Raw genomic sequence first — 27,347 nt, forward strand, 5'->3', positions numbered from 1 at the left:
AACATAATTCTAACCTTCCATAGAAGAGCTTCTATTTCTACCCAATAACCATGAATAAGAAATTAATCAGACTCTTAAAACCCGAAGGACTTAAAGGCCATTAGTATTTCAACAATCACCAAGAAATTCAGGAAATGCAAAGTAAAGCACTAACTGCAAATGCAGGTTTTATGATTTTCTTCAAAATCATAGCAGAGATGTCGATGTCCTGTGCAAATCACTCTTTCAAATGTCTTGCTGGTTGCTGATTACTGCCACAACCTTATCATGATTCAACATTACTTTATTTGTATCAGTCATTTACAATAAGAGGACAGACAGGATTATTTATCAGATTGTCATTTTGGCAAGGTATGTTCACAATATATCTCCAAACCTGACAGTGTGGAGTAACTCACTTGTCTAACAGATCACATTTAACAATCATAAGGATGACTAAGCACTACCTTTAACAACTGTGTTCTAATATGCATACTTGTTCAGGTACCATAAATACATGGTGGTTCCTTTATTATTCAGTGCGTTGCTCATGTTGAAATCCTGAGTTCCACCAGGAATACTGATGGGCAGCAGAACAGCTGGCCTTCCCTTCAGGTCCCTCTGGTTTTTCATCACAGGAGTTGTATGAATGGTAGATTCCCAACACCACAGCAAAAATTATTATTGCAGCCACTACAAGCCATACCACATTCCAGTGTTTACAAAGTTTGGGGTACAGTATATGTAAATAATTAATGATGACTTCAAGTCTGCTGTAAAATTGAAAGAAAAGTGTTACATATTAATCATACGCAAATTTATTATCTTAAGCTTTTCAATTTGAGAAGTTTTATAGATGTATGATACACCATCTTTCTTCCAAATACAAACACCTTGTCTAAGAAGAATCAGACTGTTAAGTTCTTTTAAGAAGAGCTGTACACTCAGATATGGGTGATAGTTGCAAGATGGCTGAAGACCATAAACTTGACTTCTATTTCTCCTACCTGTTAATTGGCAAATTTCAGAGCTTGATGTGATGTAAAATTCTGCACTGTTTATAGCTTGCTCAACTAAACTAAACATTAGAACACGTTAACATTTCTTCCTACGAGTTTCATGACTAGTGAAATGGCTGCCCTTCTGAACATGGCTGAAATCTCAAATTAACAGATGTTTATAACCATAATGGTTATGGCTTGGAAATTAATTCTTCTGGACCAGGTAAGGATACCCACTCTATCCTAGGATTGGACATATTACTTGCTTTGGCCAGCATTCAATTCCTCTCTAATGCAAAAGTCTCTCTGCTTTCAAAATGCAGGAAACTGCAGATATATTGAATTGGGTGGTAGAACCACCAAGCAAACTCAATAATAAACTCTAAGAAAATTCAGATTTTTTTTTTCCAGTTAGGCATCAAATGTGTCAGGTAAGACAATAAGCAGAGGATTCAAAAGTCCCCAGTATAGACAAAGACCGTTGGGTACAGATGAATGCAATAAACACATCACTATGCTGAAAAGCAGGAACTCCAGAATAGTGCTGTTCTGTTGCATCTACACAACTTCCAGAGGGAGCAGGCTCCTGCCTGTCCAAGTCATACATAGGTGAGGAGCTTGTCTTAATCTGCATTCACCTTGTAGATATACTGAAGATGATTCACCTATGAACACCCTTTGGGAATGACATATGGCACAAATAGAGGCATCAGATTCCTAAATTACAACTTTAATGAGACAATGTATGCCTACGGAGAGATATATTCTGGCATCTAAAGAACTTTTGTGGAATATTTTTTACCTCAAATCAAAACAAAATCCCATCAAGATGAATCATCTTGATGTTAACATACAATTTTAAGTATCAAAATAGAAAGTTTTGGATTTTACAACTATGTTATCCTGGAATATGCTTTTCTGTGAAAATACTGTTATTTCAAATATGCTTCCCTAGACTGGAAGAAAACATATCAAGCTAGTAGTATAAAGCACTTGGTTGCATACCACAAATAGAAAAAAAGTAGGTCCTCTTGTATGGACATATTACACCACTGTCTCACCTGCTTTTCAGGTTTTTTATCTCATCTTCATTCTCACTTTCTTCATGTTCATCATGACTTTCTTTTGGCATCTCTTCATCTTCTTCCTTCAATTCCTGAAGTTCTTTGGTTTTCTTCAAGCCTTCCTGATAGCTTTAACACACAAAACATTTTTCTTAGTCTAGCATGCTGTATAAACCTGTTCCTATGTAATGAAACATTAGCTTTATGTTTTGTTACATGCAATAAAACACAAATGTTGCAGCACTCAGATAAGAGTAAAAACTAGGTAAAGACCATGAGTATGGCACACAGACAGCCACCTTTCCATAACAAAGGATTAGATTAGCTCTGTTACCAAATTTATCATCTGCAGTTGTGCAGAGCACAACTTTTGTCTATTGTAAAGGAGTTGGTAAGTATTTCTGTATTATTTTTCAATCATTTTGAACACTGTCTAGGTACTTTTTTTCCTGGAGAGTAAGTGCAAACCAATGCTAAAGATAGATGGCTTGTTGGATTCTGCAGGAGAGGATCAAAATTTTTGTCTCACTCTTCACACATAGTACAAAGTTCTTTGCTTGACATTCAGAAACAGATCCCAAAGCTGTTAATTGCCCCAAAACACGCTGTGTAAAGCACTTTGTGACACAAACAACATGAGTTTACTGCAGAAGTTGATACCTATGCTTTACTCGCTTCTATGTACACTTTTCAGAATAAACATTTTACTAAGTTGTTTTGAATTATCTTATCATGAAGCTGAACACTAGTGACATAAGAACACCCACCCAACATAAAATTTCTGATATAACTGCTGTCCAACAGATTGGCTAACATTAATAAAGGATGAAAGTAAACAGCTACGATGCAAATCAAGTGAAGCTCACTCACATTGTTTCCCACGTTGCTTCAATTATGACCACCTTCTAGGAGCTCATATCAATTATGTCACTCATTTTGCATTTAAAATTACATTATAAAAAATATGTCCTCATCTGGTAGCACATATTTACAGATTAGTTCATATAAAATATTCCCACCCTTTGTTATATGCTTCCTCTTCTATCTTGGCTTTAGTTTCAGGACTGATTTCTTCCAACCCACTCTGTGCCAGCACAGAGGTAGAGGTTTCACAGTCAGGCTCTCCATTAGTCTTACCACTGCCAAGACAAAAGAAATAGACAAACAGAAAATAACACCACTGAAATGTGTTGTATTTGGAATATACTACTGAAGAAAACCAATCACACACAGTTTTGTGACTCCCAATCTTTCTTCTTTAATGTATATTGGAGAAATAAAATGTTTTTCAAAAGAAAAAAAATTAAACACTAAGCAAAATTTTAGTTTCAAAATGTTGTCATTTAAGAACATTAATTAGTATGTTTCTAGAATATTAAAACTTGCATTTTGTTTCATCTTCAAAAAAAGAAAAGCACATTTGTTTCCTAGCTTATCCATGGCATTTGTTTGCTATTTTAAAAAATATTTCCCTCAACTTTCTAAAAATCATTTGAGAAATTGCAGCCTGCCACATCAGAGGAAAATAATAGAAATAATACCAAATATTAATTTAACAAAATATTTTTCTTATTTGCCTTTTAGGTACTCCTCTCTGCTGACTTTATATGCTGAACTGATGCACAGGTTAAAAAAATACATACATAGCTTTTGTCACTAAAACTTTTCTTAAGTAAAAGCTTTGAGCATTTAGCCTAAAGATAAGCCATTACATATTGCCCTCTTTCTGCAGTGCTCACCTGTCCTTAGTTATTTAAGTCTGGGACAGAGAGTTTAAGTGATTCAGACATGACTTAGCAAATCTAAGTCAAGGTTTAATAAGCTCAACAGTGGATCCCAGTTCAACTTCTAGAATCTAACCCTTTTCGTAGTCCTTATTTTTCTAGCACTAAAATCAATGGCAGAATAATTCATCCTGATTGACACCATCTGTGGGCAATGGATTTTCTCTCAAAAAGTCATATTAACAGTAGACATTATTTTCACTTGGACTTTAAACATAACATTAATATAAGCTTGAAGTGCTTAAATATACAAAACTGCTGAACTATGTAATTTTACATTACTATAGCATATATACTTATGCTCAAATATGAATTTCCAGGTCTACTTCTGTTACTTGATAACATGATTTGTTTTCTTAAGATGCAGTAGGAAATATTAGTAAGATTTTTCTATTCTTTTTCTCTTTTTTTCCCAGAATTTCTGTACAGTTTCAAAAGATGGTCTACATTTTGCAGAGTTCTGTTGAATTGTAACAACTAGTGCTATAGTTAACATTTTTTATTTTCCCAATTGTTGCATATTCATTCTCGGTAAAGCACAGAGATAAAACAAAGACATAAGATAAATATTGTCCTGCCTGAGCACTAATCTAACCTACCTGAAAAATCAATATTCTGTACTGATGTGAGATCTACATATTTTAAAACTTTTAATTTGCATGTTTAAAGCATCCTAACAAACTTTAAATTAATATTGCAGAGATTTTACTGTGATATTGCAAAAAGTCTAAAAAATCAAAGTAGTAGTAGTAGTAACAACAACAAAATCAATGTGACCCTTTAGTAAGTTTTACTTCTGAAAAATCAGCAAAAAACTTCATTAGAACGTGCAATATTTCCTGAAAGAGATAAGTATTTGGAAAGGTGCCTGACAATTTTTTATTTTCGCTTTCTAGGCTGATTATACATCTGAATAAACTATATACATACATGGGTTTGCAAATACAACAGTACCTGTATCCATAACAGTAACTGTTTACAAAGACCTTGTGGAACAGCTTGAGTATGCCTCCTGTTCTCATCCCAGTCTCACATGTTTTCATATTGACCATCTTTGTATTCTATTACTGCAGAAGCTTTACATTTCAAGGACTCGTATAAAATGAAATTAAGTCTGTACATGAATTTCAACTGGAAGAAATTAAAAGTTCTTTCCAGATATGTGTAGATGCACATGCTTTCCAGCAGAGCAATTCTTTACTTTCCTTGTCCATATAACTATTACTTTGCTCTGAAAGTAGTACTATTTAAACCCATGGAATGACTCATGGAACTATTATGGAAAATGGATAACACCAGCACACTTTAATCCAGCCAGGACACCTACTAATGGTAAGTAATACAGAGTCAAAAGGACAAATGTTGTACTGAAAAATATTTTTGCAATTTATAGGTACTAGAAAAACACAGATATTGAGGTATCTGCTTGTTACCAGGCTGAAAAAAAAAAATCTCTTCTTTCGTATCTCTATTTTTTTAATTTTGAAATGCAAACTTCTCTGGCTGTTATAACGAAAGTCCCAGGTTGTTCAAACTAAAATCTCAAATCTAATGCTTTAATTCAGCTGAATGTTCAATTAATTTTATACTAAAAAAGAATTACTACTCAATCATTGTTTTGACTTCTGTAAATTTTTAATGATCTACTGTTATGATAAATTATGATTTTAAATTTCATATGTTTATTCATATAAATGAAAAAAAATTAATTATGCTGGATATCATAGTATTTCAAAATATGATTCTTACTAGCTGGCCACATGTTGAAAAGGCAAGGGCAGAACACAAACTTCCATTACTGGGTACTCAAATGTTTAAACATTAAAGTCTTCTACTGCATTTTTTACTTTCTGAGTTCTAATGATCATAGCAGGCTCGATTTAATTCCGAGATATTGCTTGTAAACTCTGAACATCAAAACAACAATATGACGGGGACATAGTAAAATACAGTTACCAGATCGTGAATCAACCTAAGTCAATATTGTGTCACTGATTTTAATACCTGATGCCTTGGTATAACTTCTGTTAGGAAAGATAGAAATGATACCATTTTCATTGCATACTAGGACTTAATAGGTAATGAGATGACCTAGAGAAAACTCACTTTTCTAAAAGTGCTGGCAGAACAGGAATAGATGTTAAATTGCTCCTTCCATTACTAGGTGATTCAGACTGTAAGTGAAAAACAGCAATAAATGTTACATCCATGAATTAATTTCAAATGAGTCTTCAGTAGAATGACAATGTCAATGTGCTGCTTAGGTTTTCTTCCCACACCCATGAGCAAGGTATCTTTAATATGGAGCTTGCAAATTACTCCTACTAACCACAGTAAACAATGGACTTGCACACCAGGAAGAATTTTCTGCAACATTCCTTTCTACCCTGCTTATTTTTTCCAAGAAAAGTCTTGGAAGAAATAACATATTGATATATTGGTCAGTGAACAGTAAAATTACTTTATTGCTTCTCTCCATATTGTCCTAGGAACATTAATTTGTTAGCTAAGTTTTCAATGGAAAACTTTAAACAAAAAGAAATCATAATAAATCACAGTAAATAAACATACTTGGTTCCTGAAACAATTGACTCTGAGTACATAATAACTAAACCACACAGATTGTTTTCTTAAAACTAAAACGGATTTAGTTTCTCAGCCACATCCCTCACTTAAATAGCCCTACATTTTTAACAGAAAACTGCACAATTTTCAGGCTATGTGCCATCTTAGCTCACCTCTGAACAGTTGGTATGCCTAGCAGTTTTCTTCCAAAGCATTTATATAGATTTGTTAGATTCAGATTAGATGCTCATTTTATCTATTAAAATTTTATAAACAAAAAGTCAAGGCAAAGGATGATAGCTCCACTAATCCCAGATCATCACAGAACTTCTAAATTTGTACCACACACATTTCTGTACATTAGTAACATGCTTTTCTGTTTAGTGGACTTTTTGGCAATGAAGAGCAGCGGTCCAATCACCTTCTATGGATTCTAGTTAAAATGTCTCTCCTACAGTGGACAACTATTTTTACGGCTTCTTTCCAGTTTGTGACTAAAGATTAAAAGGCAAATTGCCTCAAGTAATGTCTAATGCCTCTGAATCACCAGCTAGCCCTATTCAGCTCTGTGTCCAAAGTAATCATTTATGAAGGTAGATTCTGAAGGCCTATGTACCTTACACAACAGAAATTACCTTTGTCCATCCTATTCACTAGGATGGAGCCAAAACAAATTAAACCCAATGAAAGGGCTTACATTTCTTAGTAACTATGGCTTGGCCCTATGCAAAAGTATTTTAGACAAAAAGTAGTATCTTTAAACTGTGGGTATTACTTACCAGGGATGGCATTGAAGGTATAGGTGAAGCTGTTGGTGACTGACCAGGAATGTTTAAGGAGTTAAATTTAGGAACAACAGCAACACTGACTCTCCTCCGAGGCATATTCTGTGACAAACAACATTTTTTTTTTTTTCCTATCATACAACAAGATAGGCTGAAGCACAATTCTACAAATTAATAGGTATGGCAAAGAGGTAGATTAATGTCCCTTCGGGGAAAGGAGAGTCGGGAACAAAATTAAGATACATGTGGTTTCCCCCAAAACTTCCTGTAGTACTGTCTGGTATAGCAAGTGCTTAGTGTGAAAAGAGATGTTGTACAGGGATGCTACTCTTTCCCCTCCACACTGAAAGCCCAGTAGTGTAGGTCACACAACAGATATGTTCTGAGCTGTTATTGTCACTTCTATTAGAGGTTATTATCTTTGGTTAAACCAGATGAATAATGACAATGGGAAAAGTGCCAGTGTCACAATGACCAGAAAATAATGAAGTTATACACGAAACTCTTCTCTTCCTACGTATCCATTATGATATACTGTACCCACTATGATACACTAATTGTTTCTAAAAGCTACAAATTATAAGAGACAGAAACAATAACATCCATTCCCTCCACAAAAGAACAGAGCCTTGTCATCCACCCTTAACTTGTTAGATGTCTATCTAGCCTCATATGATATTGCTTACATTTCCCAAAGACCATGGAAATTCTTTATGTGATAAACACATGCTAGCGCAAACCATTCTAGGATTCTGTCATATTCTAGCTCAAGTATAGATCATGTTGTCATCAGGTAAGTAGCCAAATACTTCATCCTACGATATACACTTAGTGAAATCTACACTTTCCACTGAGTAAAAAAAAATCCAAGCACATATAGCATCTAACAGCTTCATCTTAGTGCATATCCAATTACTTCTAAGATTATGCTCTAGATAACTCTGCAGGAAAGGAGTTAAACACAGATTTACTAAATATATAGGAGGAGTCACCTACTCCACGATCCCGGTTCTAGGCAAAACCAACTATAGCTATTCATTAATGACAGAGGTTTATCTAATGTGCTCCTGAAAAACTATACTCCAGAGTCTGCAGCCAGTTAGGGAGTCCATGTGAGTGTTTGGGGGATTTTTTGTCCCTCTTTATTATTTGGACTTCTACTTGTTCTTGTTAAATTTCATCTTTTTTTGGACGTCTGTTTCAACTTATCTGGTTCTCATTCTGAAATTCAGTCTTGCCCTCAGCATGCTCTGTGCTCTAATTCTTTCTAGTCAGTGTTCAGAGGTATCAGGAATAAACTAAACCTAAAGAACTACAACCCAAGCAAACAAAAATATGAAAAGAAATAGTGGACTGAATATAATGCCTCTGACCACCAGATTTCATAACGGTCACACTGTGACTTGGCACTCTCAAATCACTGGTTGTTTTAGGAAGTTTTGTAATAAACTTGATCTCCAGCACTTGGAAGTTTTGCAGAAATGGAACACTGGCCATGTTAAAGTTATTAATTGGTCAAGCCAAAACAATCTGAGAAAATATCTCACTCTGAATGCTTTGTTAAAACAAACAAGATATTCTGATGCTAACTGAAAAATGAGCCCCACTTAAAAATAACTGTTTACATCTAAAGGTACTCTGATCATGATATAATTCTTAAGATAATGAAAACGGTATGATCATTGAATCCCTGATCATATAGTAAGTTTTGATCCCATGTTCATTTTCTTCGCTGGGGAACTAGAATAAAGTGCAGGACCTAAGCCATTCTCTGGAGCACAAGTATGGGGCCTGGAATAAAATTATTCTTAAATACATAGGTCCCTTTATTATTTATAGCTTCACAGCAAGCATTATCATTATTGCACAGAGTCATTCTTAATCATGTATCCAAAATTACAAAGCATTTGCACTAAATTACATGAACAATATTGAGAATTTACCAACACTATGTTTTGAACACAGACTAAAAATTGAATGTATGTAGACAAAGAAATTTCACTACACAAAATGTTCGCTTGATTTTCATTATATTGTAGAAATACCTTTCCAACAGTAAGAGACATGGATCTAGATGAACGAGGTACTCCATCTTCTGCAAAAAAACAGTAGATAAAGAACAGTTTTAGACTATATGAATATCTATAAATAATATTAATAGACCCCTTACTGGTATTTCAAACTCAAATACAGTATATTTATACAAGGTCTGTAGCAACTGCATACTTATCTGTCATACAGTTCTAGTCTAAATTAGACCTGCAGAAGAAATTTGAAATAATTGCAAAAAATCAAACCAATAGTATCTTTACTGAGATCAGGCAAAAGACCACTATTTGCCTTCATATACAAGTTTCTGCAAAACAAAATATGAGTATTTCAGTTTCCAATAAACTAGAAAATAAAAGGTTGCAAAAAGAAAAAATAATTTTTTAATAATGAAATTTTACCATCATCTGTCATCTAAGAGGCAGCTGCGTTAAAACTGTGCAAGCTACACGTATGTGCAAGAGGCCAGTGAAAATGTCATTGGATCTCATCAGAATTTGGTATGTTACAGTGATCTTAAATTACTGTACTATAGCATTAAGCATGGTTTATATGAAATATTTTAGCTGTTATATCTATAACTTTATGAAATCTACTGTAGATCAGAACTTCATGAACAGGTTTCATGATATTTTACTTTTTATCATTAATAGCATTAACACCTCTCTTTCTAAAGGCAAGACAAACTCTTCAGTTTTTTTTTTTTTTTTTTTTTTTACCAGATGCACCATAGCTTCTGCTAGAATTCTGATTGGCAAGTTTCTTGAACTCCATTAGTTCAGCATGATCCTTTTCATACGTTCTTTTCAGATTTTCCACATACTGCATCATTACTTCCGTTGCCTTTGACATACGTTTCTCCTAAGGAAGAAAAGAGGGAAATACTCAAGTAAACTTCACACTTCTCAAACAAATCATTTGCCTCTATGTTTATGCTCCCTGTCAGGGCTAAATCTGGAGCAGTTGTTCTTAAAGAAGTAATGGTACCACCATGGCTGAAAATTCCTAAGCTAATTAGAACACAAATAAACATGCATTCATATATATGCACAGAATATCATAATTTATTTTGACATATATTTATACAGTCTGCCTGTGTGCCTAATGTTATTAGTTATGTGGTATACATACATTTGTTTTCAAACCCTCGAAGGTCCTAGTCACTGGCATCAGTCTAGTTACTTTACTGGGCAGACACAACAGTCTTGAACCTGAGAGGGTATTGCTGTGTGCTCATTTATACTTGCTTTGTTATTATATTCTTTATAGTTGCCTGACTAAGCTATTGCCAAAGGTAGATGACTGAGCTAGATGAGCTTTCTGACCCAAAAAAGTTTTTTTTATGCTGCATTGATTTTTGAACAAGTTTCTTGTGATGTAGCTATATTTCTGAATAATATATATGCTCCTATTGCACAGATGTTGAATAGGTTCATGGGTGATCTTCTTCTGTTTGAATTCTATTTCCAGACTGAAATGGTGTCTTATCAGATACTACAATAAACCTCTTTAATCTGTCAAAATGGTGAATAAAATTAAAAGGGTTAATAAAACCTCCACCTATGGCTGAAAAAGAGAAAGGGTGAACATGTGCAGCCAGGATATGTGTTAGACACCAGGATGTTCTTACCTGGCGAACAGCTCCAACCATCTCAGCACGACTAGATAGTCTAGCAGCTAAGCGCCGCAGAACAGCAATATCCTCCAATAGCTTCTGGTAAGCTTCTCTGTGTTCATAGTGATGCCATAAGTGAGCTGAAGACTGAAGTGAAAATACACAAGCTTTATTGTCATGTTTTGGCACTTTTAGTTCAGATGAAGTAGCCTGAGCCACAGAAGTGGGGTAGACATGTCTAGGCAGAACTATACGTGGACAAAGTAGCCCCAGAGGACTGCCATCACTACCACCAGAGATAACCTAGAGAGTGCTGCTGCTCTGTTTCAGAATGGTGCTTCACTGCATATTGCAGGCAAACATTCGAGGAGTTAAAAAGGGCTAAGCACATTTGCAATACTTCTCCTTTTGAAATTAATGATGAATCGTTATGAACTTTAGAAATGCCAGGCTTATTAGAACTAGTACTTACAAATGATTGCCAAAACACAAAGAACATTTTAATTTGCTGAACACAACATGTTAAGAAGGCCATTTATGTTCTTTCAGTTCCATGATACATCACTTATTTGGAAAATAAGACATTATAGTCTCAAGAATTCCAAATGTAAAAGAATAATCAAAACCAATATGGCCTGTAAATCAAATAGCAATTGCAATTTCTTGACCATTTTTTGTCAATCAATGCACACACTTATGCACTGGATTAATATCATCACTTTGCTCAGATTAATACTGAAAATCACTGAAGCATATAACTTCATGGTATTAGTTACCAAATAGTTACCAATTAGTTACCAAAAGCAAGAGTGAATCTAGATGTCTTATTGGCCAACGCCTTAGTGAACACCTCTTCACTGAACTTGTTTTCTGTTCACAGAAAAGTTTGATATGAGAAAGCCCAATATCATTTAGTTCAGACATACAGACGGACTTTGTGATGCTGGATGATTCCTATATTCTTAAAGTGCATTTTCAGGGTGCACCAGTTTTGGCATTGAGGTGTCTTAAGTATTTAATCGCTGTGCTGCTGTTCACACAATTATCCCTTTGACCAGTTGTGTTGTGCCCTAGCTCTCTGCAAACCCTCACTTGTATTACTGCAAGAATAAGTCAACACATTGAAATGATCTGCCTAAAAAGAATAACCTCTCCTCCTCCTCTTCTAAGCCACTCTTTTCAACAGAAGGGAGTGATGTGCATTAACTTTTTGGGTAGAGTCACGTGAGAAATTGCATTCGTAGTGCAAGCTTTTAGTGTAGAAACAACCAAGATACTGATGAATTTGGTGCAATGACAATAATTGCAACACAAAAAAATTCTTAAACTTATTTATCACTGAAGCTAGTGTGATAACAAATTGCAGCTGAAATTTGACTGCAAGTAGCCATAAGGGAATCTGAGAAAAACATGCACAGAATTTCAGATTTTCAAGTTTTATTGGCAACTGTAACTTGCTTATTTTCTCGAACAAATCTGTAGTTCGTGTAAATCAGCTTTCTCTTGAAGTTGGGTTTTTGAATAAAACATCAATTATCACAAGATTGATTAAAAAATCATCAAGATTGGTAAAGCTGTCATTGAAGCATATGACATGTGCCTGTCCTACAGAAATGAAGATAACCTCCCACTGAGATTGGAACAAATCTAGGTCTAATATGATACAGACTATAGAGAAGCCATCACTTCATTTAATTGCTTGTTAGTTTATTCCATTGTATAGAACAAAACTTTTCATATGAAATTGCAGTTTCCACTTTGCTATAAATTATGTAAAAAAGCTTGTAAAAGCCAGACTGTAGCGTGTGAACTGCACAAAGGAGGAAAAAGCTAATCACACCATGGCAACATGGTCCTTGGTGCCTAATTAGGGATTCTTAACAGAAATACATGTCAAATCTAACAGACTAATTGTTTGCAGTTTTAAAGAGCCCTTATACACCAGTTGCAAAAATGTGTATATATATGAAATATTATAATTAATAAATTATTATAATAAACTCTGAGATTTAATAGGCGGTTTCTGCTCACTCTTTAAACAGAGAACAGAGCGAAGAGCAGCAAAACATTCAAAATCTTTTAAAATTCCCCATGAACAATTAATCTGGAAATGCAGATTTGAAATTCCAGGTGAAAAGATGTAAATATTACAATCTTTTTTTAATTGTATCCTTTCTTACCTGATGATGTTCTTGATAAAGTAAATGGGGGAATTGTATGTTCTCCTATTTCTCAAATCTATGGCAGCACCTCCTTGTAACATGCAAATTGGGTCTATGGGTATTTCATTTAGCAGCATGGTATCTAAGCATCCCTTCCTTTTTTGCACAAAAATGCGTGCAGCACATAAGCTGACAATACATATTTGTCATTTCAGTTAGAAAATCCAGAGAAAGCTGGCAAGAAGGACTGAAAACTACTGCTGATAAAAGAACATCAGGGACAACTGGCATGAAAATGTATTCAGGCCCATAACCTGACCCTGGGATTGCATGTACTCCTTAAGTAATCCTTGCTGTTTCTTTTCCTGTATTGCCTTCTGTTATCTGCAGTTAAGAGGTCTTTTAAGTCACAGATCTCAGGACTCAGATCATTTCAGTATCTCATCTAACTGGACACCTCAAATTTACTGCTAAAGAAGGTCTTGCCCAGGAGAGCATGGTCCAGTGCTCAAATTTCAGTTCTGAATGCTCTTAGCTTTGTCACAGGCTTATTCCAAGAATTGAGCAGCAAATTAATAGTATTTATTCCTGAAATGTGTTAGTAGGGTAACATCCTCTATGCATTTCCAGCTATGATGGCCTGCTCTGTCAGAAAATGCTCTCTGGTGTAGAGTGGTAGGAAGCTTACAGTAAGGAGCTCGTGCAGCAGAAAATGAAGTTTTGGGACTGAATTTAAAACAGGTGTAAGCAAGCATAGCCATGCGTATTTCAAATGTGTGTGCACTTTCATGTACTCCATAGTTCAGAAAAAGAATTATTGTTGTTTTCTTACCGCAATGGCTGCTTTAAAGTTTTCCAGTTCCTTCTCAGCATTTTCTTCAGTAAGATTTCTCTCTCTCTCTGCTTGGTTAATTCTAGATTCCAAGGTATAACTATCATTTCTAAAGGCCAAGGAAAGCTGTACAAATACATTCTGTTTGGATTAAAAAAAGGCATTTTTAAGTGTCACAGTAATGTAATTTCCAATAACGACTTAGGAATAAGGTATGTTTAACAAACTTCGGTGCTTAAATAAGTATTGAAACAGAAAACTGAAAATACTTTTTTACATTAGATTGTTTCAAAAAATGGCTTTTCTCTGCTTCCTCTAATATATGAATAAATGTGTTGCTGCCTATTTTCCTGCATGTTTTTCTGGAAGATCAGTACAGCAGAGACACAATGAAGGAAGTACCCTACCAGCAGCATGAGAATCACAATGGATCTGTTTTCTAGCTGGACTTCCTCCAAGGGTCCCCAAGGTTTTTAAACAGATAGTCTGTGAAGAGGAAGTCCAGGGATGATCTCACCATTAGCATTGTTTTACCTAAGGGATAAACACCTACCACTGAATCCAGTAAAAGATTAAGTGCTAACATTTTTATTCTCTTGCACCCTGCTTTTAAAGATAGTTTCTTTCTTTACCAGATGCATTATTTCTTAGGATTAATACTTCGCAAAGCACACAGCACCAACAGTTCCTTTAGACCGGAGCTGTGTAAATAAAATCTTTTTCTTGACTGGTATATGAAAAAAAGAGAAGAAACAAAGCCAGCAAGCTACAGAGCAACCTACAACAGCAACAACAAAACCCCAAACAAACAAACAAAAAATTACTTGAACTGAAAAAGTAAAAATTATGTAAACTAACTGCAAGATATCATCAAAAACTGCCCCAAAGCTCCTATTGGCCAATATAAAAATGCAATTTAACTAATTTATTTTCTAGTCTCATTTAATCTCAATTTTTAAAATTATATTACAGTAATTTCCAAAATGAATGTGTATTTTATTAAAAAGAATGCACAAACAATGTTTCTGTTATTCCTACTCTAAGTCTTTTTACAGTTTATATTGTCTGGGACAACTGTCATATTTCATAAAATTGTTATTTTGATTGAGGTCAATATGTTTTTTTGTTTCTAAGAAATATTTTTTGAAAAAAATGAAAATCCCATTACCTGGTTTTAATAACCACCCTTAGACTTACAGTATCCACTTAAAATTGAGGCATATGTCTAAAATAATGAGTTTAACATACTTACCTCAACTTCTTTTTCAGTAAGTGGAGGGGAGCTAGAAATAAAAGCAAAAAATTCACATTTTCATTAGTTTTGTCTCTAAAAACAAAGCTATTGTAATATTTAATTGAAAAGAACAACAAAAGACATCCTCCTTTTAAATATTTTATGGTTTCTTTGGTGAAACCAGTATTTAATTAATTCAATTGTACTTGTTATGGCTAAACACCATGTTTGTTTTTTTTTTTTTTTTTTTAAAGCAACAGCACAGTATCACCTGAGTATTGGCAAATACGTGCCAAAGTTTCTGGCAACTGCAAATACTGCTTTCTGCACTATACAGTGATAAACTGTGAGTACAAGAGCAAGACAGAAGTTACCCTTTTGGAGTTGCAGGTGACTTAATATGCTATACTTCAGATTATTATCTTTACCCATTTTCCTTCTGACAACAGTTGAAATCTCAGAATAATGATCACAGATAAACAGAGATGGGCAGAACCCAAACCCCAGTTCACTGTACACTGAATTATCCTGTGTTGGATGCTAACTTTGTTAGAATTTGTCTAACAATGATTCTGACCGTGATTCTGGCACTGACAAAATATATGTTTGAGTTTCATGAGTTTTCCACTAAAAGAATGATTACTGACTATACAAAAACTAGAAGAAGTTACCAAAATGCAGTTTCATAGAATATTATAAAAGAAATGAGACAGGCAACATTATATTGCAAGATCTCACTTCAAGGCAGTCATTCCATGTGTTTGAATTTACAGGTTCATATTCCCCACAATTGTTCCAAAACATCAGACAGCTATTCAGTTTTATGCAAGTGAATACAGATGAAAAACATCTGAAAGAAATGACAAGACTGTATACACAAATTCTGGTGGATGCCAGTAATAGGAGTTGCAATTGACACAGCTATCATTTACTGTGCAGATGATACTTTCAGAAAATTCAGATATTATTGTAATATTCATTGCACCATTAATCATAAAATATAAAAATCAACACATCTAGCATCAATGAGCAGCAGATCTTTCTTGTTGGGTAGAATAATATTGATATTTAGAGTAGTAACTTTACTTAGAGATACTTAAAGAAGTAACTCCCTTCTAAGGGAGGCCAGTATGCCCCCTGTGTTGGAAAACTGTTTTGTGCCTAAAGTATTAGTTGTGCCTAAAGTATTAGTTTCATATTACTTATTGTTATTCTAGGGGGAAGCCTATTAGAAGGAGTAGTCCTTCTAGAAGGAAATTCAAGCATCTGTATGTGTTATAAAACACAGCACAGAATGATAAAATTTGCATCTTTCCTTTGGTTAGTAACATTCTGAGAAATTTATAGTAAGAATGAAAAGTTATGTGTGTATTTATTCACTAGATTAAGCCAACTGTTTAAAGCATATTACCTGAAAAACAGAAGATCTTGATATTATCTGATCCTCAAAGCCAGTTCAGCATTTACCTATTTTGCACTTAGCTGTGAAATTACTTTTCTTTTCAGTATTTGATTACAATGAAGCAATGGTTTCTTAGAACTTCCTCACCTTATGCATTCATTTATATAAAATGTTGTATGTAACAGTTTCTTCATAACAAAAGTTAAATATTTATTTTATCTGCACAGATAACACTTATTGAATGCTTCAAATGATTGAAGATCTCTGGTATTTATAGTATAAAAACACATAGGTGAATTTAGGAATAGTTTTGGCCAAATATGTTTGGAATTGTTTCAATGTCTAATAAGGATTTTTTTGTTATGGTTTTATTTCTCTCAAAGGAAAGGCTTATGCAGAAATATGGAAGAAGCTTAGCTTTATTCTAATGCAATACAACATAAAATATGCTCACTCTCTAAAGTTATCAGTGGTGCAAAGTATCCAAGGCATGTGGTGATAAATGCTTCACTTGAGCTTTCCTCCATATATTTCTCGGGCCAGCACAAAATACTTTCTGAAATAATGGAGTTTTGTATCATTTTAAACATAAACCTTTCCCCCAACAGGAAAATTCCACTTAAATTCTGTCAAGGAAATGTTAAGTTTGGATAGTAGTAAACTCAAATCAGAAGGAAAATTGGTATTTCTAAAGGTCTGGACAAATACCTGGCAGGCGCAGTCTATTAGGACTCCACCTCAGAAGAGTATGGACCAGAGGATGCCTATTGCTATAGTTACATTGCATTATGCAACAATACCTCTAGTTTGAAATGATCCCCTGTATGGTGCTATCCTGCATATCTATAACATGCAGACATACTGTTTCAAATTGCATAAGAGGGAACAGAGAAACTCCTGAGCCATGGCAGGTGTTAAGCAATCTGTTGATAAGTGCCTACTTGCACAGCCCAAGATCAAGGAATTCGCGAGTCCTTCAAATACGTTTGCAAAATAAACTCCACTCTGCTGAAAAATCATCACTTGCAGAAAAACTACAGAATTCTTACATGTCCAAATTTTCCATTGGAAAGCATTGCCTGACCTGATTATTTTTCTGTGGGAAACAAATACTAACATTTTCGACATGAATTTATATCTGCAGCAGCAATCCTGTAAACCAGGAGTGGACAGACTGGTGGGAAAATCTGTACTTGTAGCATGCAAGTTATGTTTCAGACTTTTTATGTAGAACTTACAAACTAATTTTAAAAGTTGGCCAGTTACTGGAAGTCAGTGAACTCCTCAACATTTTTCAGAAAATCTGCGTTGCACATTTTAAGATGCAGCAATTTCTCTACTGATATGGATCCCCATAAAGGTAGTTCACTGGAAACCACTAGTGTGCCGTCCCTGGATGATGTCTTTCTACTTCTAATGAGCTTTTACCTTCCTGGAAGCGATTTGTGCACTCGTAGTTTTCGCAGCAATACATCAGGAATGCTGGGCATGACATCAGAGCTATTCTTCGTCTCTTCCTCTTCAGTGGGGGAGGGGAGAGGTGAAGGGCCTAAAAACATTTCAAGATAAAATCTTTTTATGTTGTTTGAAAAGTCCCACATTAACTGTTAATAGTCATCATCAGCATCTCAGAGCCAGACAGGACCTTTTAGCCTGTGTCCTTTTTAAACTCAATGAGGATTTCACCCCAACTCTACTGGGAGCAAAAGTGACCAACACAAAAAAGTCCATCCCTTCGTGCAGAATGTTACTTCCTTTATTGCATATGGTGATACGGGACTCATCTGTCCTTTATTGCTGATGTAAGATCACCTGTCTTTAGAGCAGTGATAACTAAAGTAATCAGTACAATTGTCATCCTTCACATAGAAAGACTGAAGTAATATGCTTTCTGACAGTCTCTAATGCAGTGTAAAATAATTATTGTATTAGTATTTTTCCTAGAATTCAAACCGAACCCGAATTAATTACTGGAACATCTAACCTAACATTTCACATTTGTGCTTTACCACTACAGTTACATATTTCTGGAATATTTTAGCTTAGATTTTGTAATAGAGTACTGTCATTTTCAAAGGCTTTAAATGCCACCTGCCAAGATGAAATCTCATATAATATACTATACTACAGATTTTGTGCACCATTTATGGTGATGAATCTACAACATATACTTGTTTGCACAGCATGTTCATTGAAACAGGACATAAAGGTTATAATTGCATTCTCTACCTCTATCACTTTCATAAAGACCAAGATATGGCTCAAACTTTTTTTAAAATAATTCATGTTACTTAACTTTTTAATTTTAATTTTATTTAATTTCATATATAATAATTCCCTTATCTCTATCTTTCCAGAATTTAATGAAGGACTCTTCTGTAGGAAAGTCAGGTTCCCCAATCTGAATCTCAGACTTGGGAAGATAACTTTGTACAGCTCTCTTGTTCATTTGATGTAACATATTCTTAGACTTGCAAAACAAATAGTGTGAAAAAGCTCAAATTTTGTAAATGTGGAGAGCATTAACACAAAAGACAGAATAGAACAGGATTCTTTCTAGCTACATTTTAGTTCTGTGCATTTCCTTTATATTTAAAAATCCCAGTATTTACTTAAGAACTGTCATGTGTCTCCCCATAAAAAGCCAGCCTGACACCACAATGTCTCCAGATCTAATATATCCCACTTATCTAAATATCTGTAGATGCAAAGTTGTGTTTACTAAGATGATCACAATAACTTGGCATTGATAGCAAAACATGATGGAGCCAGTATATTTGATGCATTACAGTAACAATGAAGTAGCTGGCTATTTCCTATTGTTTAAGCAAAACTACTACTCCAGTTAAAAAGCACAAGGTGGCTTTTATGACAATGTAAGGAAGTAAGTCTCTCTAACAAATGATCTAAGGATTTGACCCCTCATTTGTTTTCCCTGCTGAGGACAAGGAGTTGACCCTTACTGTTCTGGGTATCATTTAGATAAGTTAGTAGACTTTAAAAAGCTCATGATGCTCATGAGATCTTGGCTGAAAAGCTGGATAAAATAATGCTTAGCGTTTCATGATGCTTTCCTCAAAAGTTTCAAATCTGCCAAAATTATGTAACAGGCTGGTAAAATGGCAACTATTTCACACTTTCAAATACAGCCTGCTAAATAATTTCTGGGAAATTATATGTTAGCAGAGTGATAGGAATAATATTACCATATCTGAGAATCCAAAGATATAATCACTAAATACAGAAAGAGGACAAGAAGTCTCTTTTATAATCTTGTTTCATTCAGACTGAAGATGAGTCTGTTTCCAGAGATAACACGAAATGTAGTATCTCAGCCATCTCCCTGTGTAACAGAAACTTCAAGGCCTTATGAAACAGTCCTGAAACAAATCTATGAATTAGCAACATGAACAGTATTAGGAAAAATGGAAATTGTCTTTGGATCAAATCTTGGACAATCAGTTTCAGCTCCTTTCATATTAACCATCTCCATTTCAGTTAATGTGGCCTCAAAAACACTCTGAGCAACTTTTGACTTTACTTCTAAACAAATACACCGTTTTGGTTAAAATATTTTCAATTGATTGCTCAGAACTACCGCTATTTAGTTCTTCCAGTTGTTGAATTGTCCTCAGGATTATATCTTTGCTCTTTAATTCTATTTGAACCTTTTTAGATGCAGCTTACTGGCATCAAATCTCATTTGCTTGTGTTAGACTGGAAAAAAACATTTGGTGCCAGATTTCTGTTTCCTCATTTATGTAGAGTTTTAAGCCTTTTCCTTAGTAAAAATCATACAAATTGAGCTACCCCCCCCCCCCTTGTAAGGTGTATTTTTATATTTTTCCAATTCTTCAATCATATTTATGTCTCTTTTCTGGCCTTATTACCTATCCACATAGATGTAGAGCTGTGGACCAGAAGTGAACATGCCATTCCAATATGTGCCACACATATACTAAAACAAAAAAAGCAGGAATATAGCATTCCATCCCTTATTTATGCTTTCAAGGATCAACTTCTCCCTTATGGCCACAATATCTTGCAGAGGTCACATCTGTTCAATCCATCACTGCTGAAACTTTTTTTTCAGAAAGACACTGAAACTTGAGACAGTCCTTCCTTTATTAAGTACAAGCTAGATTCTGTTCAAGGTATGCATCTTCTCATTTGGGTGTAATAATACCTAGTATCTTCTTGGCTCAGATCATCAAGAAATCTAGGTACTTCCATTATTGGTCTCTCTTATTCATTGTTTACTACCTTCCTCCATGACTGCTTCATTACAACTGCTATGGCAATTGAAGAAAAATACTCTTTTTTTCCCCCTCCGTATTAGTCAATTATAAAAATCAATGTGTAACAAACATTCCTTCCAGCTTTTATGATACTGCACCTTTCTCCTGTTCAGCTGCTTCACTAAGTTCAGGAAGTTTAAGTCCGACTAAATTTTGATTTCTCATCAAAATATGCTCCTGTTAAGAAAAACAGTAACATTTTTAAGTAACTCATCTAGAAATCTCAATTTAAATAACACTGCCATGAGACCACTAAATATAATGTTCACTTTAGTAAACGAACATAATGGAGATATTAAGTTATAGTCAGATGCTACATTCCATGGATACATGTACACTCACACACACACTCTTAAATATTACACATTTCAAATTTCATACATGCATTATTTACAAAAATCCCTGGTGAGGCAAACAGAGATTTGCAACATGTGCCCTTTTCTCAAGTAGAAAAACTGAGTTTTGGTAAATCAGAGTTTTAGTAAATAAGAGCGGAAAAAGTAATTTTGGATATAGCCATAGTAGTAAGTATCCCAGAAAGGAGAGAAAATTCAGAAAAATCAGATATTTGAGACTTTATCACTTTGACTTATTCAGCAGGATTTATTCACACCAAAGCTTGGTATGTTACAGCTGCAAGTCAATACTTTGCTGTTACTGTACTCTGCCCCTGTTCCTTACAAGTAGGGAAGAATGTACTCAACGATTAAATCTTGCTATCTTATTTCTCCTTCTATCATCTCCTCATTTTCTACTTTCATATTCTCAAATATGTTTACAATTCACAAACACCTGCTTTTGCTTATAAGTAGACAATTCCTACTGGAGACAGAGTTCAAGTCTCACCTAACTGGAATTAAAAATCATGGTGTATTAATTTTCTGATTCTAATTACTCTTAGTGCTTACCAGCTTCTAGGACTTTCAAAATTTTATGGCTCAATTGTCTCTATAATCAAAACTTCTAGTACATATATGCTAACTATATGTGTGTTATATATATAAATAGGAAAAGTTGAATAGCTAAGCTGCCATTCCCACACAATACAACGTGAATGAAATAACCAAAATGCAGAATTTGAGTTCCTCACCTGTAAGCCCTGTGTTCATTTTAAAATATTAACTACTGGAGGTCAAAGAAAATATTCTTATTAGTCTGTTATGGAAAGTAACTACTACTATTTTTTTTTCTCTTTTCAAAGGTCATTTTTGCTATACACACATGGTAGCTTATAATGATGGTGGTTTATCATTTCATGACATTTCTACTTTTTTTCAATACACTGGTTAATTCTTAGGGTTTAATTCTTAATTTTTACCGATTGTTTAGACAATTATTTAACAACGGATTAGTTTAAAAATTTCATAGTCCAAGTCTATCCTTCAGGAAGCTCACACATTTGCACCATGTGAGAATTAGGAACTGTAAGTATGGCCATCCTCTACCTGCCCTTGCTCTCAGGGACACCCAGTTCTAAAACTCTGGACACTTTCAGACATTTTCTGAGAATTTTCAATAAGCAAAAAACCATAGCAAAACAATTTCCTGTGCCCTGAGATCTTGCAAATGTAATGTTATTGCAAAGGCTAGTACTCTTGAATGACAGGACTGCTGCCCTTAGAAGGGAGAATACCAACCAATACAGGACTCAAAAACACTCAGCCAAATAAAGTAGAAGTGATTTTTAAATCCAAAGCAAGATTACAAATAGTATATAATATGCAGAGGCCTGTAAGCCCTTAAACAAGAGTACAGCAACTGTCTCCAAACTGCAGTTAAAGATTTCTGTTTATAGGCAGGTCTCAGCCCACTCATACAGAAATCAGTCAGTCAATATATTGTGAGAGCCTGTGGATCTGAGGACAATTCCAAAGGAGCAGAAAAAGCACACGGAAGCAAAGGAAGTAAAAGAGCATAAGCGACCCTTTTGAAGAGAATGTTGTTACATCCTGAGGAAGGAAAGATTCCTCAGATCTAAAATTCTCTTTAGAAATCAAAATAGATCATTTTACTCCCAAGTATGTTTTATAAATGACATGATTGCTAATCAACTGCTTCCTGTTTACAGGTCATATAAATGATGCAAAAAATGAGATATATTGTGTTTTAGACTCACCTTTCTGTTATAATGAAAGCAATTAGTACTTTCTTGATACTAGTATCGCAATTTTTTTCTGGGGGCCAAAACCTGCATATGCAAGAGTATATGCAAACAAGCGTATGTGCATATTGAAGAGACCACAGTGCAGTTGATGCATATTTGAAGAGAATTAAGAATAATTCCATGAAATTTAATTACAGGACACAATTTACTAAAGTTGCAAAGGAAAGACACCATACAATACTGTATTGATTTTGCTGAAACTGTTTCCCATTATATTACTGTATGTTTCTTGCAATGATAAAAATAATGTTAAGTAAGTTGAAAGTTTAGTAAGGTATGAAAATAACTTTGAAACAGGATATGACTGATGACTAGGACTCACCTCTCTGAGCTTTGTCAATTTCTGCATTCGAACCGGTTGAACTTGGATTTGAAGGTCTTTGAATGCTTTTAATTGATTGCTGGATTTATTACCAACAACAAAGCTTTTATCTTCCTCAGATGGTAATTTTAAAGGTGTTTTATCTTTCTGTCCAGGCTCCAAGCTATCCCATGATACAGCCCGTAGTAGAGGAGGACGCAGTCCACACAGTTTAAATTCTGGTTTACATGAAACTTTATGGTCCCTCATTTCTGGAACAGGAATTTTTAGCTTTGAGTCTATATTTCCTATTCCTGGTCCTGGTAGATGGGTTCTTAAAGGAACATCATTTTCCTTTGCTTTCTTGAGGAATGATTTTCCAAGTTCATTTTCACAAACATTCATGCAAGTGTTAAGAGACATTCTGCCACCATCACCACCTGAAGGGGAGCACTTAGGTAAAGTATCCATATGTTTACGTGGATCAAAGTTTTCTTTTTGTTCTGAGAGCTTCTCTTTGGAGTTTTCAAAACCAGCAGAACGAGGAACCAACCTTCCCTGAGAAATCTTTCTTTGATCATTCTGTCTTCGATCAATTAATCCTTTTGCAGCATTCTGAAAGTAGAGGGGGACACATAAAGCAGAGAAACAAGAGCAGATTTCTCTTTTCCCCTGCCCAAGGACAGATTTTCACTGTAAAAAGTCATTTCCTTTTCACTGACATTTGCTTTTAAACATGTGCTGTTGATGAGAGAAATAATTTTTAAAAGGCACTTGAAAGAGCACTGAATTGGGAATCTCTTCTCTGAACTTCTGAGATAACCTCCTCACATTCCAGAGGAGTCCATTATAGCAATCCTCATATAGCCAAGTTTCTCATCATCTTAATGTAAGGCTTGTCTGAATACACTCCTTTAACCCTGTATCTTATAGCACTGTTATTTTCCTCTGTTTTCTGTTAGTCCCTAACCTCCCAAGGGAAAAAGCCATGGACTTGTACACAAACATACACCAAAGTGATTCTAGAAGATATTTCTACTGAACTTATAAAGGTATTTAGTATATTTATTTGAATTGAGCTACAGCAGGGTGCACGATAGGCTGTAAAGGCTAGCTGTAAGCCTACTGTCCTCCACTATATTTGCAGGTGCTCCACAATTTCTTAGAGCAGTATTGTTTTTTCTTTTCACTCAGTGAACAGTCTTTTAGCCTTTTTAGTCACATAAATAGGTCATATGTGTGCTAAGAAAACAGGCAGATTTTGTTCAACACAATGTGAAACACTTACCTCTGCAGTTTGCCTTTCATCCTCTTTCACAGTTCTGTTATTCTAGCAAAAAAAGAGGAAAAAAGTTGCCTTACAAGGTTATCTTTGAGATCTATGCTGCAAATGTTAGACATAGATATTAACAGATGAATTTTGAATCTCTTAATTTTTACACTGCTTGTCACATTTATTTATGAAGTAATTTTAGGGATTAGTTTTTTCCATAGATTAGGATTATATTGGATCTTCCATTTTCTACACTTAACAGATCTCTATGATCCTTCAGCGCTTGTCACCTCATAGATTTTTGTCTTCAGAGTTAACGTTATTAGTCCCTCACTCTGCAGAAAAAACATATTAATAATACAATCTTGGTATATAAAATGGTATTCAAAATATCCCATTTTCCTCAGGGACTAATAAGACAGTATAGTATAATATAGTACTGCAATAACCAGGTTACTGTGCAGACTATTCAGCTCTTTCTTACCTGCCCTGGAGATACTGACTCAACACTAGTGGTTGTGCATACATCAGACCCTAAAAAGGCACAGACATAATTAGGGCATATCCTGATGTTTTGCTCAAAAATTTTACTACTACAGCATTAGCAAACACATATATGCACAGTCCCATGTAACATATTAAGGACAAAATTTAAACATGGAAAATACTATTTAAAAGGGGAAAAAATTATCTAAAATATAGTGAGTGAAAACTCCGTTGTTGAAAAGAATAAAGAAACAGAACGCATAACTTAGCAGCACCACAGGAATAAAAATATAATACAAAAAATATACATGTAAAAATACATATTGTGGGCATTCATAAGCTTTGTCATATTCTGGAGATGCTTGAATCTACAAATTTTGATTTCTCCTCGAGAGATATTAAAAACCATATATTTGGTTAGCTTTTATAAGTTAAAGTTTGAGCCTGTATAGATCATTTTACCTGATGGAAGTGGAAGAGTGAGAGAGTTGCTCCGAGATGCTACTGGTGAAACTTTAGGACTAAGTGTAGGGGAAACTGCTTCATTAAAACAAAGACAAAACCAAAAAGGTAATTTTACTTTCTAGGCTTGTAGCATCTACATTTTAAAAATTCAGATAAAATTAGAACATGAATCTCATATAGCCATCAGTCATGTTTGTCCAGAACTTGACAAGTCATTTTAATTGCCAAGTTGTACTTAGGAACAGGTTTTATCTCATATACCTGCCATGAACTAATACAAGTCTGTTGATACACAGAATCCTTATTCTCCTGAGTTTTCTGATACTGTAAGCACTGCAGAGAAGTAGACACAAGAGAAGGCTTCACAAGGAATTTAGAAAAAAACAAGGAAAAATTAATTTTAAAAAGTATAGTTTCCTCCAGAAAGTGCCAAGCCAATTTTAAGATAGAACTTTGTTTTGAATTGGCATTTCAAAGCTAAATGAAAGTCCTACTTCATGATAAAATAGCATTTTGTCCTAGTTTTCAAAGACTTCATACGAGGGGAAAAAATAATTTCAATTGACACTCTAGAACAATACATTTTATTCTGCTGTTTTAAAGGAGGATCTGGTCCCTTTAGCTTAGTTTATGACTATGTTAAGAATAAAAGTCTGTGTAATTACGTCTGGGGGAATTGTTTTTCAGCAGTATGAATCTTGCCATTAAAATTTCATTTTATGTACAATAGCAACTTTAGGAAGAAAATCTTCACAACCAGAAATTTATGATCACTTTGTAGATTCCAATAAAAATACTTCATGCTTTCCTGTTACAGTGTTTGCAGTGTGCTATTCAGGCACTTAAAAACTTTACACCTTCTTCCACTGTTACATCTGAATATAGAGATTGGTCATTTCTGTTTTATATTGAATTGTGAGGAGGAGCAGAGAGATTCTGACCTTCAAATTAACAAAGTGTATGTATACAGTAGTAACGTATGCATTACAGTAGATGCTCAAATGTGCCTTTGCAGATCTTTGAAGTAGAATATAAAATCTTGTTTTCATAATCTGCACCTACCTGTTGGTGACTCCGGAAGGCTGCTTCTTGACTTTCTGCCTCTGCGCATTAGAAATCGTTCGCTTACTTTCTTTGCTTCTTCTAGTAATTCAAGATTCTTCTTTTTGTCTTCTTCTGATATTTTGACATCTGGTAGCTGATCATTTACCAGATCAATCACATGACCACTGTTGTCTGGGTAGAAAACATCAGAATTAGAGCTGTATCTCATATTTCCAGATAGGTTGTGGCATTTCAGAGTAACAAGTACAAAACATATCTATAAATTTAGCTTTGAGATTGCATTTAACAAACATTCACGTCTGCTCATTTCTCACGTTGTTATATTCTCAAGTTTAGAGCAAGTCCTCAAAAACACAGATAACCCACTAAGATTAAGTCATTAGGATCAAAGATGATCTGATATGTGAAACTGGCTTTTCCGGCTGTGTCCCCAACACAGTTTTTCTAATTTATCAGTAAAAGTGGCATTAGATCCATTTCAACTAGCAGTCACGGCATGTCTATTGTACACTTAAGTTCTTTCCCATGGATTTTTTTTGTCCAGCTTTTCAAGGCTAAGGTCCCACAAACTCACCTGGCAAAGATATATGCACACTAGTTTTAACATACAGGTGATTTCATTAAATAATCTATAGAACAAAGTGCAGAGTTTGGAAGTATAAAGATTTTATTCTATGCAGATAGAAGAGCTTTCCCCACAAATGCAGAAGCAACAGTAAAGCTGCATCTGGCAAAGCTGCAGGCAGAAGCTGAATAGCTAAAGCTTGAGAATTATAATGCTATTTCAAAAAGCAAAGCAGTATCTACCATGTGGTGGACCTGC

The 27,347-nt window shown here is 34.7% G+C and overlaps 1 protein-coding gene across 4 annotated transcripts in view; it reads right to left on the bottom strand.

Annotated features, from left to right (window-relative positions):
* Nucleotides 1–262: 262 nt before the first annotated feature.
* IRAG1 (inositol 1,4,5-triphosphate receptor associated 1) overlaps nucleotides 263–27,347 on the bottom strand; it is a 73,952-nt gene continuing 46,867 nt past the window's right edge. For 3 of the 4 annotated variants that reach the window (XM_075755163.1, XM_075755164.1, XM_075755166.1), the window contains 17 exons: nucleotides 26,522–26,695; nucleotides 25,457–25,534; nucleotides 24,993–25,042; nucleotides 24,524–24,565; nucleotides 23,257–23,850; nucleotides 20,869–20,947; nucleotides 17,901–18,021; nucleotides 15,089–15,119; nucleotides 13,837–13,977; nucleotides 10,858–10,989; nucleotides 9,947–10,088; nucleotides 9,224–9,273; nucleotides 7,173–7,280; nucleotides 5,935–6,002; nucleotides 3,064–3,183; nucleotides 2,042–2,173; nucleotides 263–752 (listed from right to left, as the gene is read on the bottom strand). In XM_075755163.1, the coding sequence (XP_075611278.1) occupies nucleotides 512–752; nucleotides 2,042–2,173; nucleotides 3,064–3,183; nucleotides 5,935–6,002; nucleotides 7,173–7,280; nucleotides 9,224–9,273; nucleotides 9,947–10,088; nucleotides 10,858–10,989; nucleotides 13,837–13,977; nucleotides 15,089–15,119; nucleotides 17,901–18,021; nucleotides 20,869–20,947; nucleotides 23,257–23,850; nucleotides 24,524–24,565; nucleotides 24,993–25,042; nucleotides 25,457–25,534; nucleotides 26,522–26,695 (2,303 nt within the window). In that variant the 3' untranslated portion in view covers nucleotides 263–511. The remainder of the gene's footprint in view (nucleotides 753–2,041; nucleotides 2,174–3,063; nucleotides 3,184–5,934; nucleotides 6,003–7,172; nucleotides 7,281–9,223; nucleotides 9,274–9,946; nucleotides 10,089–10,857; nucleotides 10,990–13,836; nucleotides 13,978–15,088; nucleotides 15,120–17,900; nucleotides 18,022–20,868; nucleotides 20,948–23,256; nucleotides 23,851–24,523; nucleotides 24,566–24,992; nucleotides 25,043–25,456; nucleotides 25,535–26,521; nucleotides 26,696–27,347) is intronic. The other variant, XM_075755165.1, reaches the window with a different exon arrangement.

The sequence above is a fragment of the Balearica regulorum genome, chromosome 5, assembly GCF_011004875.1.
Source record: "Balearica regulorum gibbericeps isolate bBalReg1 chromosome 5, bBalReg1.pri, whole genome shotgun sequence".
Lineage (NCBI taxonomy): Eukaryota > Metazoa > Chordata > Aves > Gruiformes > Gruidae > Balearica > Balearica regulorum.